At 37.6% G+C, this 17868-nt stretch overlaps 1 protein-coding gene across 3 annotated transcripts in view; it reads right to left on the bottom strand.

The window, feature by feature from the left end:
• GABRA4 (gamma-aminobutyric acid type A receptor alpha4 subunit) overlaps positions 1-17868 on the bottom strand; it is a 46853-nt gene that overhangs the window by 11224 nt on the left and 17761 nt on the right. Inside the window, exons 8-9 of one of the 3 annotated variants that reach the window (XM_021395383.1) lie at positions 13916-14175; positions 80-162 (exon numbers count right to left, since the gene is read on the bottom strand). In XM_021395383.1, the coding sequence (XP_021251058.1) occupies positions 109-162; positions 13916-14175 (314 nt within the window). In that variant the 3' untranslated portion in view covers positions 80-108. Of the gene's footprint in view, positions 1-79; positions 163-5125; positions 5535-13915; positions 14176-17868 lie in introns of those variants that run through there. The other 2 variants (XM_021395382.1, XM_021395380.1) reach the window with 2 other exon arrangements.

Here is a 17868-nt window from a genome sequence, read left to right as displayed (position 1 = left end):
TCTCTAGAAATGTAACTACCATATATCAGGAACTCTAGCCATCTTCTAGAGCAGAGGCTATGAAAGTGCCATTATTTACCAAACCAAGTTTTCCCTTTTCCTGTTCCTTCAGAAATAAAGCCAATGCATTTTCACGTTAACCACAGGCAATAAATTATCCAGCTGCAAATGAACCAGAGAATAAATCAGTCTTCCATCCACTACACCTTTCCAGTTATTAACTAAGTGGTGAATTGTCCATCTTCAGGCAAGTCTGGATGTCATTCAGAAAGATATACTTAAGTCAAATAGTACTTATTAGGCTGTATAAGAAACTGAAGTACAGATAAGAATTTAGGGATGGTAACTCCAGCAGGATTCACTATGTTACTGACTTCTGAGAGCTCTTCTTCCTGTTCTCTGTTCTTCCCTGCATTTAAGAGTAACCCTAAACACGCCTGAACCTCCTTCTTGAAATGTATCTGAAAAACAGACTTTTGAATCATCAGCCCTGCACTTTCTAAACATAATATATGAATATATTTTGCAAAGAGGTACACTGCTTGTCAAGAGACGTGGATTTAATCACTGGTAGGATACACATACTCTACAGAAGCAACACAGGTCAAAATACAGATATAAATAAATAACTCTATGCATCAAAAATCACATTTTGCACATCTCTGATTTATGCTTCTCAGTCATCACCTTGCATCATCACATGCTGCTGTAGCTTTGGCTCCATTACTTCTCGTTTCCTCTCCCTCTATACCAAAGAGCCCAGCCAAAACTCACAGCACAAGGAAGAGAACAGAAAGTGGGCAGAAATCCCTCCTTCATACAACAACAGTTCTCTCCAGCTAAGTGCTTGAGCAGAGCATAAATGGGACATTATTTGAGGTACTAGTGCCTTGAATGGTGAGAAGAGTGACAACCATGCCTGTTGGCTGCATCACTTGTGCTTAGCTGTTTTTCTCAAGGAAAAAGAGAAGTAGGAGCTGAAAAAGTATCTGAAAAAAAAAAAAAAGGAATACAAATATGCACACACATACATGAGGACTGCCCTGAAAGTAATGCCTCCTATTTTATTATGTTGGCCATGGTCAGACGCAGGTGTTGGTGGTATGGCTGTGGAGGTTGAACCTTCCTGCCAATATTCCATTACATGTTGTTGCCGTGTGATGGACGGCAGGGAAGGGGCAGTCTGAAAAAATGGTGTCTGACATGGAAGTGCATATGAAGCAAAAGTACAGAACCGAATTCCTCCATGCAGAAACATTTGCATCCACTGACTTTCATTGACACTAGCTGAATGTTCATGAAGACCAAACACGGGATGTGAGTACAGCAAGGCGGTGGGTGGTCCATTTCAGCAATGGCAATAGCAATGTGTAATCTCAATCAGCTCATCCACCCAAATTAGCTAATGGCAGGGACTATGCTGAAAAACAGCGTTTTGTAGCTGAGAATTTGCTCTATCAAATAGTGCTATTGTTCTTTTTGTATTTGTTGAAGTTTCCATGAAAATAAATAGGAGGCATTACTTTCAGAGTGACCTGTGTATATCACAGGACATCTCCAGCACTCCCATCATGACCAGAATGCTGGCCCCAAATTCTGTTCATTGCAGAACAAATCAGTCAGTGGCAGTATTGTTAGCTTGAATTTGTCTGAAGCTGTAACATACACAGCCATAAGCAGCAGCCTGTTCACAGCTGACGTATTTGCCAGCTTATGGTTGAAATACTAAAGAATCCCTCCTAGGTTTCATGGTTTTCCTTTCTGCACAGATCTGTGTCAATATGTTTTTTTATTATTATTATTTTTATGCATCTGCAATTTGAAGAAACAGAAGTCTGGAATTATTGCATAAATACCAAAAGAAACTTATTTCCTGAAAGAAAACACTTATTGTACTGTTTGAAAGAGAAGCCTGAGTCACCCTTTGGGAAGTGCAGAAGTACACACAGGTGTACAATTTGGATACTTTCACATGAGGGTTGTCAGTGACCCAGGAATAGTAGAGCAGTCTTTTAAGACAGCTAAATTTAAATTATAAAACACAACCAGGACAGGAGTGTTTGCAATAGACCAAGAGGGCTACCTGCTCTGATTGCAGCCCACAGACTGGGAGAGAGGTTGTGAAGCAGACCCGCCCAGGAGCTAGCATGAGATGCGTCATCAGCTTCCAGCAGCCACTTCAGTGTCCTTCCCTTCTGTGCATCAACTACAGACACTGGTATGACAGACAGAGAACAGCCAGACTCCCTGGCACATTGCAGTCCCCTCTATTTCTGTTGAGGGCAGTTTTTTCCATCAAAATGTATGCAAAATGCCTCCTCTCCCTCACAACTACAGCTGTCATCCAAGTGATCAACTAAGACCTGCTGCTGCTTCATCCACTACTCATGTCCTATTACAGTATTTCTTCAAGAATAAAGTTATCTGTACAATTTCAAGTTGTCAAAGTGTGTGACTTTAAAAAATCTACTATTTTCTTTGTTGTCACTGGTACAGAAAACTTCCAATACCTCAGGAACCTAACATTTAGAGAGACAGTTTCCTCCTTGGTATTACAATGTACATGTGGAGGTCTGCTGAAGCAGAGCAGAACATGTAACGATTCCCAGGGTGAGTTCACCAGGACACTGCCACTACCTCTCCTCACAAATCCTTGTCTTGCACTTGCCTTATTCAACACTGTATCACGACAATAACTCATTCTCCTTGAAAACTCTCAGGGGGCTCTTGTTTTTGGTTTCTCCAGTTGAAAATTCTTGTTAATGACTATATACATGTGACCCCGTGTCCTCCTCTATTAAATGTTACAAAGGTCATCCAATTCTTCCCACATTTGTCTATTCCTTCTCTGTACAGATGCTCTCACAACCCTACACCATCTGAAAATTTCATCTAACTACTGCCTTGTGCCAACATCACTAATAAAAATGTTAAATAAGGTTGATTCCCCAGCCAAGCCTTAAAGAACCAAATTCGGTTGACATCAGCAAAGGTCAGATTAACCATTACATTGTGAAACATACTCAAATGCTACATTTGATTTGTACTAAGTAAAACATTCACAGATATTTCAGTTGTGGTGCATATCACTAGTAAAAGGATATTATGATAATCTGAACAACAAAACTATTTATCATAGAATCGTAGAACATCCTGAGTTGGAAGGGAACTATAAAAATCATCAAGTCCAACTCCTCACTCTGTACAGGACCACCCAAAAATCAGACCATATTTTTGAGAGCACTGTCCAGACACTTCTTGAACTCCAGCACCTTGGGTCTGTGACCACTGCCCTGGGGAGCCTGTTCCATGCCCAGCTCAGACTGGTGAAGAGCCTTATCTTAACACCCAACCTGACCCTCCTCTGACTCAGCTCCATGCTATTCCTTTGGGTCTTGTCGCTGTCACCAGAGACCAGAGCTCAGCGCTGCCCCTCTGCTCCCCTCATGAGGAGCTGTAGGGCACCATGAGGCTTCCCCTTATGCAAGGGAGTGTAAAAAACTTGCTGCCTCCTAAAAATATTTAATTTGCTTGGTGTTTTTTGTTTTTGTTTGTTTGTTTTTTCAAATAACCGTTTGAAACACAAACCTACTGCCAATCAGTAGCTTTTACTTTGGAGGTATGAGAACAAGAAATAAAATATGAATATCAAATGGAAGTCAAACTAAATGCAATCCAAGAAATGAAGAGATTATGCAATTAAAGACTCCATTTCAAGGGCAAGTCAGGAAAACATTCAGTTATCCTGAGCCAACACAGAGCTGCTGTGCTGCTCCAGATGGGGCTCCACAGGAAACACTGAGTCCACATTTTTTACATTTTCACTCTGGATTCAGAAGGGAGCTGACTTTCTGGAGACATTTGGGTGAGATTTTTGGGAGACATTTAAAATGCTGTAGCTAAGGAATGCAAAATAAAATCTGAATGCTCTCATCAGATGCAGTGTATCACTGCATGCAACACCAGCCAGCCTCAGTGTGTTTGACGAAGACTGTCTTTTTATAAAATGGGCCAACTTACCGCATATGTAAATGACACCACACTCTTATTTTGAAACAGCCTATCATTCTGACCAGCTCCATAGTTCACAACCACTAGCGAAATACAAGTTCTAAGTACTATGTTTCATTGTATCCTATTTCAAGAGGATGCCATCTTTCAGAAGAGATTCATAATTGCTCTTTCATTAGTCCATATAAAGCATAAAAAGTATATATAAAAACATTTAAAGAGCTCCCACTCCATGTGTTAGAATACTTTGACCAGGGAGTATGGAATAGAATAGGATGTTCAAATTCTGTTGGGCAAGGAAATAAAATAATCTGTTTACATCTCCTGGAAAAGTGCTCCTCTTCAACACAGAAGGCATCTTAGCCTCCCTGTTTGTTGAAAACAGCTGGAGCAGAGTAACTATGACTAGCAGTTCCTGAAGCCCAAGCTTACACATCTGAAGCCCAGTGACATGTAAATCAAGGGCCTGTTGTTTTGAGAATCAGCGAATGACTTGCCAAGTTAAATTTATTTGAGAATATGGAAACTGTTATATCACAATCAATGAAACAACATGCAGTATTGCAAACAACTTTTGAAACATTTGCTGTGTTACAAAGCCACATAAATTTTTGCTTTAATTTTTAGCACACATACTATTTACTATTTTGAAGGGTATTTTTTTTTTCCTTTAAAACAACCTTAACTGAAAGGGTGAAAAATACATTCAGTACGAATTCTTTCCATGTAAAGACCGCTGATGCAAGATGTCTTTCTGCCAGTCCCAGAGCAGAAAGTCCATTTTACTTGGCACAGAAACAGGATAACTAAACAAATCTCCTCACAGGCATGTGTAAAATGTAGTAATTAATGCTGCTTCCTTCCCCTGACAAGTGGATTTGCATGCAATTGACCATGAATAATAAAACAAACAAAGCTGTTAGCACACTTTAAAACAAATCCATACAATCTACTGTTAAATACCATAGCAGATTTATGGAGCAAATTTGATAGTCAGCATCTATGATAGAATGCATAAACCAAAAATCTCATCACAAAAAAAAAAAAAAAGAAAGAAAAATCCACTCACAGATCATTTACTTTTCCATTTAAGCTCAACTTCAATGGATACTGCTGTTTACTACCACACTAAAATGATGCACAAATATGAGTCAATCTAAACTCTTCAATATTTAACAAGGTTGGCACTCTATAAACAGATGCTCACATAACATGGAAATCCTGAAACTTCTTTAAGCCTACACAAGCATTTACTTGAGCCAGAAAAACAAAATACTGGATTGTTTTGTATGTATTACCAGCTTTTTGACAAGCAAGCCAACTTTGCACTTCAATGAAGTCAGATTGCAAATTTAGCATGAACTGAAGTAGCGTGCAACAGCTGAGCTGAGATTCATGGGAATGGGATCATCAACACAGCAATACACAGCACGGAACTGACAAACTTAGTCATCTTCTTACAGAACAAAGAGAGATGATAACAGTCGCAGTACATCTTTCCTATGATAAGGCCAACCTAGAATCTGTAAAACAAGCAAGAACACTATTTTAAAGTTACATGTCAAGTTTGGGGGAGAACATAGCAACAATAAAAGCAAATGACAGGACATTGGGCGACTTTATCCTTATGACTGGACTTAAGTGTGTAAACACTAACAATGCTGCAAGCTGTGACAAATGTTGTGTTGGTACAGCATTCTACAGTTATCTCCTTCAGACATCTCAACAGCCTCTTCCTATAGTCTATTTGTGCTCCACATAGAAGCTTTCAATCATTCCCTGCAATTTTAAACTGTTTTGTAGTTTGTATAATAGGTACAACCTGTTGGGATTAGAAGCCAAAATAAAGCCATTCTCACTGGCCAGTCTAACAAAGATTCAGTATTATTCAATACTGAAATTCTCTTCATAGGCCTCTGACCAACAGAGGACACAGCCATCACCACTGCTGGTGATAAGCAGGTATATATCAAACCTAAGGCCATATACCTGTAACATAATCCAGAGCTGCCATCCTAATCAGCCTCAGCATTCTTTGAAAAATAGTTCAACAGTTCTGGGCTTGGGTACATGACACTCCAGCACTCCTATGCCTACTACTAAATCTCCCCTCTTTCAGTTTGAAACCATTTCTCCTTGTCCTATCACAAAAGACCCTGCTAAAGAGTCTGTCCACTACCTTTTACAGCCCCCCTTTAGATACTGAAAGGCTGCTATTTGGTCACCTCACGGCCTTCTCTTCTCCAGGCTGAACAGCCTCAGCTCTCACACTCTGTCCACACAGAGGAGTTGTTCCATTTCTCTCCATTCCTACTTTGTAGCCCTCCTCTGGACACACTCCAACAGGCCCCCATCTCTCCTGTACTGAGGACTCCACATCTGGATGCAGTACTCCAGGTGAGGTAGCACCAGCAAAGAGCAAAGGATCAGAGCAAAGGCCCTGCTGGCCATACTTCTTCTGCTGCAGCCCAGGATATGGTAGGCAATTTGAGCTGTAAGGGCACATTGCTGGCTCATGTCCAGCTTCCCATCCACCAGTACCCCCAAATGCTTTTCAGCGGGGCTATGCTCTATTCTTACATTCCCCAACTTGTATTGGTAGCAGGGGTTGCCACAACCCAGGTGCAAGACCATTTGGGGCACTTGCTTTCCCCAAGGTTAAAAACAAAAACAAAACCAACGCCTGAATAGGGTACCGCAATCAAAGCAGTTTTAAAGTTACACAGAAGAATTTTAGTTATTTATTAGAATAGTCAAGCATATAATGAAGAGATGTTACTTCCTATAAGGGAATAAGAAGTAAAGAGTAAAGAAACATTTTTATACTTCTATATTGATTTTGCAAGACTCATCTTAGTCTTTTATAACAGTATTAAGCCTTCTACATAACACATGTAAATTAATATATTAGAAAATCTGAGATGTGATATATACGAAGGCATAGGTTTCCAAAACTGGGTGATTCCAGTTAATTCATAGAAAAATTCATGCAAAAATTGGAAGGCTTAAGGAAACCAAAACCTGGCATTATGTTCTGTTTAGCTGCAACATGAAAACTGTTTGTGTAGTAATTAAATAATATTTTCCTATTAAACTCTGCCGCAGTGCTTTTTATCCTTTCCATTCCTTCCTACAAAACAGTCTGTTCTTCTGGGAGGACATTACATACCCTGCCAAATTCACACCATTTGACATTTAACAGGGAAGTAGCATGTTGTCATCAGTGTAAATAACGCTGCTAATCCCAATTCCCACTGAGTCACCATATTGCCGTGCTGCTAGTAAATGCACAACTTGGAAGAGAAATCCACCATGGCTTACTGTTATGTTGTAGAGCCAGTCAATCAAATTTTTACTGGAATAGTAGTAGAGGTTTTGTTTTGCATTACAGAGCCCTGGAATATGATCAAGTAAAAGAACCACCTGCCACACAACACAGTATATTCTAATTTGTAGCTTTAGCAATGCCAAGAGCAATGCAGATTATCTGGGGAAAAAAAGTCAGGGGAGGTAAGCTGTAACAGCCAGTTCACCATACATGGAGCTGATTCCATGATCTCAGTCAAGTGATGGGAGGAGAGGAGAGGTAAGAAGAGCATTCCATCTTGTATTGCACATGATGCGAAAGAAAAGTGAATTCAAAGCTAGAGATACATAAATAAGAAAATTGGAAAGTTTTCTTTTTTCCAAAAAATGAATGTCAAATCTATGACAAAGAAATCCATCCATGTGTTCTGTAATTAAGAGCCATATATACATATATATAAAGTCACACATATAGTCTTAGAGATTGTATTTATGACAAAAAATGAAAGAACTGAAAACAGAGCTACAGGGCAAAAAATCTACTAGGATAGGTTGCATGATAGTCAGTTGTGGAGGTGCTCTGTATTATATCTATGAAAGGAAGAACAGCTGATTAGGGATGAAAGGTTCATTATTTTCTTTCAAATTTTTAGTGACCTTAAAGCTGTATTTTAATTTGCTTCAGTAGTTTGCTGAAAATGCCTTGAACGGTCCTTGTCTGTTAGACTTTCCCAATCTTCTCAGCATTTATTTCTTCTAATTCCAGTTTTCCCAGAGTAACAATGAAGTCAGCTAGAAATCTCACAAATGGCTGTGAAACTGAACTGCAATTCAGTGTCACTGGGCTCAAGAGTATTGAAAGCTCATTGTGGATAAGAAATAAAACTGAAATTCAAATATAAATACAGAAAACTTTTAAAGAAGAAAATCTGAAGAGCCTTGAGTTCATAAGCATCATTTTATACTCGTCATCATAAGGAAAAACTATAAATTCCCTGAGATTTTGCATAATAAGTGATCAAACAATCTGAAAATTTTACTGTTGTCACCATACAGGTTTATTGTGACTTGGTGTTTCTGAAATGGTACCACATGTTGGTTTTTTTTTTTTTTTTGCATATTTATACTACAAACAAAAGAAGAAAAAAAGAAGGTATTTGCAATTAGATCAATACAAGACCTTACTGATTGCCTACAACTTACAAGGAAAGTAATTTTTATTATTAAACAGAAACTTGGATTGTTTATTCTAATGATGAAACCATAAGGAGTGCCTTTTCTCTTTTCGGGAGAACAGCACAATGACAAACACATCAGTATTTTTATTTTTTATTAACAACAATAGGGTTTAATATCCTCTAAAATAATCACTTGAGAGATTGGCATTTCCAAGCTACACTTCAGTTTCCAAAATAAAAGCCTTATCCCAATACCATATAAATTAAATCTCTCAGTAACTACAGCAAACACCGTCAAGCCTTTCAGCACCAGACACATAACAGTAGAGCATCTCTCTCATATTCCCTTGCCCACAATTGTGGTAATTCATTATAATACTTATGGAAGATTAAAGAGTGATCAATTATAACATTTCTAATGAAGGTTTGGAGGAGGTAGCACTCCAGCAGGATTTCTTGCTTGATTATAAACCAGGTGTGGAAATTTAAGTCCTCCCTTTTGTGCATATCAGAAAAAATCATTTCCGTGTTGAATACTAAACCCTCATTCCACAACTTTGAATTCCATCAGTTCTGTTCAATTTACCACCACTCAGCTATTTTTCTGGAATTCAAAGGAGTTTACATCACACTTAAGTTGGATCAGAATCTAGCCTTGAACCTAATACTACATTGTGTACTTTCAGTAATTACTCTGCTCACTTGGAAGAAGACAAATGTCTCAACTTCCAGTGTAAATTTATTCCACACTCAAATGTATTAAAGGTAAAGCAGTGTCAGGTTCTTGGAAAAAGACCAGAGTTTTTAATGTAACACTTCAATTTATGCTCTTTAGAAAGATATATCATGTAAAATATTAAGAAAAATATTTATAATTTTTGACGTGCCATTTATGCCTCAATCACTGTATTGTTTGAGCGCATATTTAGATATTTAGACAGTCCAAGAGCTGGGACTACTGACAGTCTACCAAAAAAAGTTAGAAAACATGCAAAACAAACAAAAAAACACCTTTGTACCTGACCATCACTGCTGATATAATACTTCAAGAACAAATTTAGATCTACGTATTCTACCTTCAGGTATTCAAAGTTCCCACTAAATCACTACAGCACTACCCCAGGTAGCCCTTCTATCCTTTGAATAGCATTCAGTTTGATGTGTGCCAGTTGTTTATGACCTTCATCTATTCTCATTCCACTTAAGCACAATGTCACAATGTCAGTGCACTCCCCCAGCATCAAATTCCCTTGTGGTACACACTGAACATCCCCATTCTTCTGCATCACCCACCAAGTGGACCCAGGTCCCTGGGCAAAAACAGTGCCACGGAGAGGTTTGCCCTTTCCAGAAGCTGGAAAGACCCAAACCGCTTTTCCCAACATGCTCTTTACATGTACTACAGGGACCTTATCTCCCTCTACATTATGTAGAGAGCTGGATTGAGCAGGACCATCACAATTGATTGATCCTCTAGTGTTGACTGTAAATCCTTGACAGCAAAAGTGTTGACTAATTGAGCTAAAGCAACAGAAAATTGATGACATAACAAATAAATTATTCACACAGCACAGGGATCCCCCTTCTTATGGTCCTGCCATTCCATTTGCACGAACTTCACACATCTCATGATCAAAAGACTCTTATCAGGATCTGAGATTTAAATACCAGTACCTTAAAAATAACCTGTAATAATACTAGGCAGTGGAGAATTAATGAAAGAGTGAAAAAATTTAATTTTATTTAAAACTGAAATGCTTTGCCATCTCCAGGACTATTTAAGACACACAGAAGAGGCTACGTATCCAGATAAGGAGGTCAATAGGCAGACCACTCCTTTATGGTTTAAGTATCCCAAGTGAGATGTGGCTGGTCCTCAGATAACTCCTTCCTCATATGGAAGAGATGGGGTTAGCTGCACTTCTCCATTTGCTGAGAGAGTGGAAGCTATTACACTTTCAGATAAACAGTAACAAGAAAAATGAGAACATTGCTAATAAACTCATGAGGTACACACATCACACCGGTATACGTACTCCAAGTAAGGACAGCAGTGTGCATCTATGAGATAGCGAAGAGCCTGACCCCCGAGTTCCTTCATTAAATGCTATTTGGCCAACAGAAGATGATATAACATTTAACTGGCTTCAGAAAACAGGAATTTTGGGAATTATAATATCTTTAAGATCAAGTCTGAGGAAATGATTCCATTCAAAAAGTTTGTTCAAGTCTGACCTGTTTTTTTCAAGTTTCACACTCTTGAAACAGCCAGCTGAGTTTGAAGCTCATGCTAACAGTGTTTAGAAGCCTATTTTTGAAGAATATTTTTCAGTAACATTTTTCATCTCCAAAATTGGGTAGGTCTTTAAAAATAAACTTCATAGGAATACAGGGAAACGGAAACAGTGCAGAAGCATAAAAATAGACTCAGGAGTCCAATAACAAACTATAAATCATTCATTTCCATCACACACTGACTTGCAACATCATTTCTGCTTTTACTAAAGAAAGGAGTTCAGAATACTTTGGGACAAGTTCATTCCTTCCAGCCTGGAAGGAATTAAACTTTGTCCCAAGACAACGAAATTCCAAGAGACAATGGTGTAAATCAATTTTTCCTTGATCTCTAGCAATTGTGCTAACAACAGAATTTCTAGCACAGTAGTGGCAATATAGTACAGGCTCTTTGTAAAAAAAAAAAAAAAAAAAAAAAAAAAAAAAAAAAAAACACACCACATCAGCTGGTTTAAGAAATGGAATTCTATAGTTTAGCTATGGAGAGAAAATTAGAAGCTTTTACGTTAAAAAAAAATGTTTAGAGATTGTATGCAACAGGCTACTGTCCTGCATTCTTTGTGTACTATAAACTCTCAGTGAAGCAGGGATTTTAACCTCTGGTAATCCAGCACTGATTAGACAGTATACATAGAGGAAAATCAGATTCATAAGACGTAAGATTCAAGATTATCTTTCTAGACCTAAAACTAAAATATTAAAGAGAAAGACTGCATTACACATAAGTTGGAAAGCAAAGTACCAGTCACATTATCTTCTAAAGACTGTTCTGTGCAGCAGGACACAGAAATCATCATCTAGTCATTGAAGGCAACGCCTGATAGCTAAGGCTTTTTAACACATCTGTGATCTCATTCTCTACGTTTCTCCCAGAAAAGCAAAGACAAGTTTTAACATAGGCATGACTAGAGAAAACATAATAACAGTCCAAGTAATATTATTATCACTGTCATACAAACTCATAGCATTAATGTATAAACCTTCCAAATGCTAGATTGCTCCCTTGAGTGTTTTCAAGATCTCCAAATATGTCAGCAGATTACCAAATCTACAACAGATTTATTAACTTAGCAGTGGAATAGAACTGTTCACATCTCAAGTTGCCTAGCTTTAAAGTTGGATGAATTTGTGTGTGGTCTGTTGCTGTTGTTGCTGAGGGGTTTTGTTCGTTTTAAAATAGCTTATCGAAAACATTTGTGTAAATGGTGAAGCACAAGACAAATACGCAGCAATTCTGAACATGAATCAAAACAAGCATTTTAAACCTCTGCTACTACTACCTGAGAAAACTATCTTTTCCTTGGGATTTAATTAGATTTAATACATCTAGTATTACCTGTTATAATGCAATTTATTTTTTACAGACTCAAGTAAAAACTGACTAGCTCCAAAACAAATACTTATTAACACTTCTCAGAGTGTCTGAGATGCTATATTAAACTGTATTCTGTACAATCAAGATTAGCCAGATAAACTAATGGCACTAATACCTCTATGCACAAGAACTACATGCTGCTATAAGCATATTTTTTCTTGTTCCTGTCTCTTGCTAGCAGCAAACAGAGTGACATGCAATAAACTCCTCAGGAGCACATCTATCCTTCTAAGCAGAATTGGGAGCTAGCAGAACAACATAGCCAGAAGATTGAAAACTGTAATGATGTACGGCAGGAGAGCAAAGGAGGAGAAAAATGGAAGTGGGTGGACAGCAACTGAAGAGTGATATCAAATGGCTTGGGTGGGAAAGCAAAAAGAGCAAATGAACAAGGAAAGAGACAAATGAGATGTGGCAAGACACAAAAGATAGAATTGCCAAGAGTTCATCTAAAACAGTAGTTCTTAAATCATGGTTCAGTCAAAGGAAATTACAAAACCAGTCTGACAGGAAGAGTGAATTATGATGCTGCTGTCAGCATCATACTTCTTGAGTTATATTGCCAGGACAGCCAGCCATAACTGAGAGTTACTGGCCTACCATATGGCAAGTACAAGTGCTGGAATGACTTTGTTAGCTACATGTCTGATGAACAGGAGAAGGAATGCAGCACCTAGCAAGGACTGGGGAACTGAAAAAGGGAGGGAAGGAGAATCACTGGTGAGCTCAACTGGAAGCAAGATTGAGCCCTTGTTAACTGGTCCACACACCGAGGTAACTACCACAAAACTCTCACAGCCTGAAGCACAATGAAAGCTGAAAAACATTTTGTTAAAGAGCCACAAAATCTTTTCAGGAGCTGAAGTGCGTTCCTGTGCAGATACATAGGTAACATAAAAATGACATCTATGGTGGACACAAAAGTTTCATCCAGCATTCTTTAAAAATTTCCTGAAATTGTAACTGATTAAGAAAGAAAATTCTACATAGGCGATACGTGCAATGAAAGGATAACAGTTATGGCTGGGAAATTCTCTGAGGTATAATTGCAATGCTTTAGCATACTTTAATTCACTTAAAAATTAATCATAGAAGATAACATGGTGTCTATATAATCTGTAATATCATGTCTGTATTATCAGTCCAAACAGAATCGATACATAAAGGGAAAGAAAGTTTCCTAAAGATATCCATTCTAACTCCCTCACCAAAACACAACTAAATACAAAAGAGATGACAGGTATGGACAGACATAACCTCCCCCTCCAATCTCTAATACTGCAGGTAAAAATCAAATAAAGTTTTACAGGATTTTTTCATTGAATATGGTGTAGCATTAGTCTAGCATAACTCTGATTTATACCACATGCAGGAGTGAAACTTGTCTGCCAGACACTTAGAACAACTCTGGGTCCAGATTCTGAAGAATGAGGTGAACGCTTTTTTCTGATTGCCCTGTAGAGGGAAATGCATGCCTCTAGGGTAGCTGTCCCTGAGGGAATATGAAATAGACACTTTTGTTTCACAGTTCCAAGTAGGAGATACAACTCTGGTGGATTGGGCCAGGATGCAGAAGACCAGCTGAGACTAACGTCAAGAACTTTATTCACTGTCTCCTCTACAAGTGATGGGAAGATGCTGGAATGACAGGGGAAGACTTTGGGCTCAGAGGAAAAAGTTAAAGGCCTGTTTTTGTTGAGAAATCTTACAAGAAAAAAATGGAAAATATTTGTATAAGCTGAAAACGTACCGTATGTGTCTCTTCTGTACTTTTTTCTCTTTGTATTGGAGCAACTGGAAATTCAAGGAGGGATTTTACTGTCTTCCTTTTGGCTCTTTCCATTTGAATATTAGTAAAATAGTTGACAGCAGCAAACTCAATAAGAGCAGAAAACACAAAGGCAAAGCAGACCGCTATGAACCAGTCCATGGCAGTAGCATAGGATACTTTCGGCAGTGAGTGTCTTGCACTGATGCTCAGTGTCGTCATTGTCAACACTGTGGTTATTCCTTCAAAGAAAACAAAAGCATTGCTGAATACAAGTAAATCAGAGAGAGAATATAAAAGTAGAAAGACAGCTTCAAACAGTTTCGTATCACCTAGGAGTGACTTAAATCACTTTGCATCTCTGATTGTAAAACTCATCATTACGAATGAAAAAGCAGTTACATTGAACAATATTACAACAAAAATCACTCCAGTGAATGTGACACTCGCGATCTTGACATCAAATGGAAGAAAATAAATCTCCTATTTAGTTAAAAAAAAATTACCACAACTGAAAGTAATAATACTAGATATTTTCAAATTTAAATCAATACAGGAAATACAGCGTAAGATAACATATCTGCTTTTCCAGCACTGCAAAATGATGTACTGTGTAATTCTACCGCCATAAGAGCAAGATACAGGTGTTGCCATCAGAACGTGCTCCCTGAGTTTGCTTGATAAGACAATCTCAAGAACTTCTGAAATCCTACACTCAGCAACCCACTGTCCATAAAAATGAACTGCTGCGTAACACAGGAAAGAAATAACTGACAGGTGGAGTAAAGACAACTCATTTCTCTGTTAGATTAAGGAAACGGAGGAAAGCCTTTCTATGCAGCTCATGAATACTGCATTAAATTTAAGTCACAGTAACCACCATGTACCAATGAGCAGTAGTTACACATAACAGGTAACTGGTTTTAAAAGGGCCATGCCTTCATTAGATCTTCTACAGTTCACACACAGAAGAGGTGGAAGCCTTCATTTCATAATTTTTACATCAAATTTTGTAGAATTTCCTACAACAAATTATTTACTAAACATTTGAATGTAATTAAGTTGTTAAATAGTGGAATACTGTTCTGTTCGGATTGCAAGAAAAGCATGATTTTTCCTTTAATGATTTTGGAAAACTACCTATTACTCTATTACTCTGATCATGCTCATAATCCAGATGCCACTAAAACATGGCAAATTTTTTCAGTCCTAAGGAAAATTCAAATATTATGTTAACAACTCTGTTAATTAGTAAGTCATAACCTTATATTTTAAATCATTCTGCTACTAGTCAACCGATGAAATTTAATTAGGATTTCATCTTCTGAAAGAACAACTTCAATTAAAGTACACATGCATGAACACTGAGTTCACAATATGACCACTTCATGGTAACACTTCAAGTGCAAACACTAGCTATACAAAAACGAAGTATGAACTTTTTCTCTCGTCCAAACTATTCTAAGAATAGTTGATACATCGAGAATCCCACGTCTCCCAGATATATACTACCATGTATAGGGTGAATATTGCTCAAGTGCTACCACAATAATCTCAAGGACGATTGACAAAAATTGCATATACCTCTTTATTTTTATGAAAACAACACTGTACCCATTTTAATTCAAGACGAAATGTATATACAGAAAAGAATTCAAAATAATTGACAGTCTGTTTTCCAACAGGATCTTCACACACCCTGTTTCCTAAATAGACATATCTCATTTAGGTAATCCTCCAAGAAAAACCTTCACCTAGACACTGTCATACAGAAAACAGGATGAAATTAAGTCTGTCTCTCCCATTAGAGTTGGGGGTTTTTGTTTGTTTGTTTTTTAAAGACAAATAAAAGAAGCAGTGGCTAGTTCGTAAAAGCTTAAAGAATATCTCACCAGGATAAAAAATGCAGATGTGAGCTCACAAAACCTACTTCAGTGGGAAGGTGTTGAAAAAACACACCACTGAAAATGGTTAATTATGAGAAAAAAATATGGAAAGTTATTTTATCCTGGAAGAGACACATCCCAGCTTACTCTGTCTTCCTGATTCTACTTTTGTTCTCTTTGAGCAAACAGTTTGTCTGAATTGTGTTTTAAAAAGACATTTACTTAACAGATTTAAGAATAGGATGAAATGACTTGAATGACCAATGAATGTTTCACCAAATACATGGAGGAAGGGCAGGCTGTGACAGTATTACACTGTTTATTGCTCCAGTTTTTCTCAGTTTTTTTCTATTAAACCATACCTCTGAGAGACTAGCAGTTGCCACTGCAGCTGTCCCTAGATACATGCCAAGGGCAGGAAATTAAGTTCTGGTAAAAACTTTATACATATATATATATATATATATATATGTATATATATATATATACATATATACACATGCACGAACTGTAATTATCCAGAGCTAAATGCTTGCAAGCTTCTGATCAGAAATGCACATAAACGTGAAAAAAAATATTTTACTATATTTTACTACAAAAATATAAAAATATTTTACTATATTTTACTATAAAAAATATCTTAAAAACCCAATTGGAAAAGAAAATTCTCTCTCTCTTTAAGAAACACCACTCTTCCACAATCATCGGATTCAGGTATCTATAGCTGACTGGTGTACCTTAGTAAGTTTTATTACACTCTTATACTTAAAAATTCTGGCACCAAAGCATGAATTCTTTATAAAGTATAAACCACTACTCCATATGTAATTGCAGAAACAAGCCTGGCTAATATGCAATAAATCAATGCAGTGTCCTCACAGGTTTCTCCAGTTCACTGAGAAACGAACTTTGTTAATAAACTGGCCCCACAATAGAACTTTATCTTCCCGAAACATCTAATACTCATGAAAGACCAAAACTTAGGAATATGTCTCTGTGATTATGGTGGTGGTGGTGTCTCTGATTTGTTTTTTTCAGAAGATGGGTAGCAAACGCTACTGAAAACTACTTAGGTTTTAATTAAACTTGTAACAAAAGCTTTAGCTGAGAGAGCTTGTAAGTCTCAAAAGGAGAGCAGAGAAAACAGCCTATAATGTCTAAACAGTGACATTGAAAATATAGTATCCTTATTGAGTAAGGGTCTTACGGCTATCACTTTTGTTTCTACATTCCTAATTCTAGCAGGTACAGATGAACTCAAGGTCATGACAGTACTTCCAGCTCAGCTGTGCTTTCTCTGCCTCACTAGCAGCACTGCTCCCTAGCTTTTTTGGACTATGGTGGTCTCAAGTTTCACAAAAGAACCTGAAGGACATATGCTGCAGTCCTGTGCATACTTTATCAGACCACTCAGCATTCATATGCTGAAACTGGAAGAGATCTGTGTCATATGGTCATGGTTTGGTCATGGTTCAGTCAAATGACTGAACACAGATGTATTACTAGAATTTACTCATACGTCCAATCCCTCCCCATTTTTTTTCTTTTAATTTTTTTTTTTTTTTAAACATGGACATAAGACAGCAAAAGATCACACCATTTCGGAAAAAGTGTACTGAAAGACAGCTCCTAACAAGCTACCCTCGTATCAGGGATACTTAGAAATAGCAGTTCATCAGCAAGATAAATTGTTCAGGCATCATACATCGGGTTTGTAAGCAAGAGACTAAGCATGTATTCTACACAAGTAGCATACTAGAGCTACACAAAAAGACAGATGTTCTCTGAATGCCATCTCCCAGCCATGCACTGTTAACTTGTTAAATATTCAGAATATATTGCAGAACCAAATTGTTATGTCTTTGTTCCATGTGAAAAGCATCCATAGTGCATTGTGTTCAAAATCTTTTCCATAGTAACAGACATCTTGACAGGCAGAAACTCCCTAGATTGTTCCTTATGTGTCCTTCCTCTGGTATCTTTGCCAAGTTCTCTCCAATCATGCATTGTCCACCGGAAAGATCTTTTGTTTAGTCTCTTCTGACAGTT

Source organism: Numida meleagris, chromosome 4 (genome assembly GCF_002078875.1).
Source record: "Numida meleagris isolate 19003 breed g44 Domestic line chromosome 4, NumMel1.0, whole genome shotgun sequence".
NCBI lineage: Eukaryota > Metazoa > Chordata > Aves > Galliformes > Numididae > Numida > Numida meleagris.
This window is presented reverse-complemented; position numbering and strand designations above follow the sequence as displayed.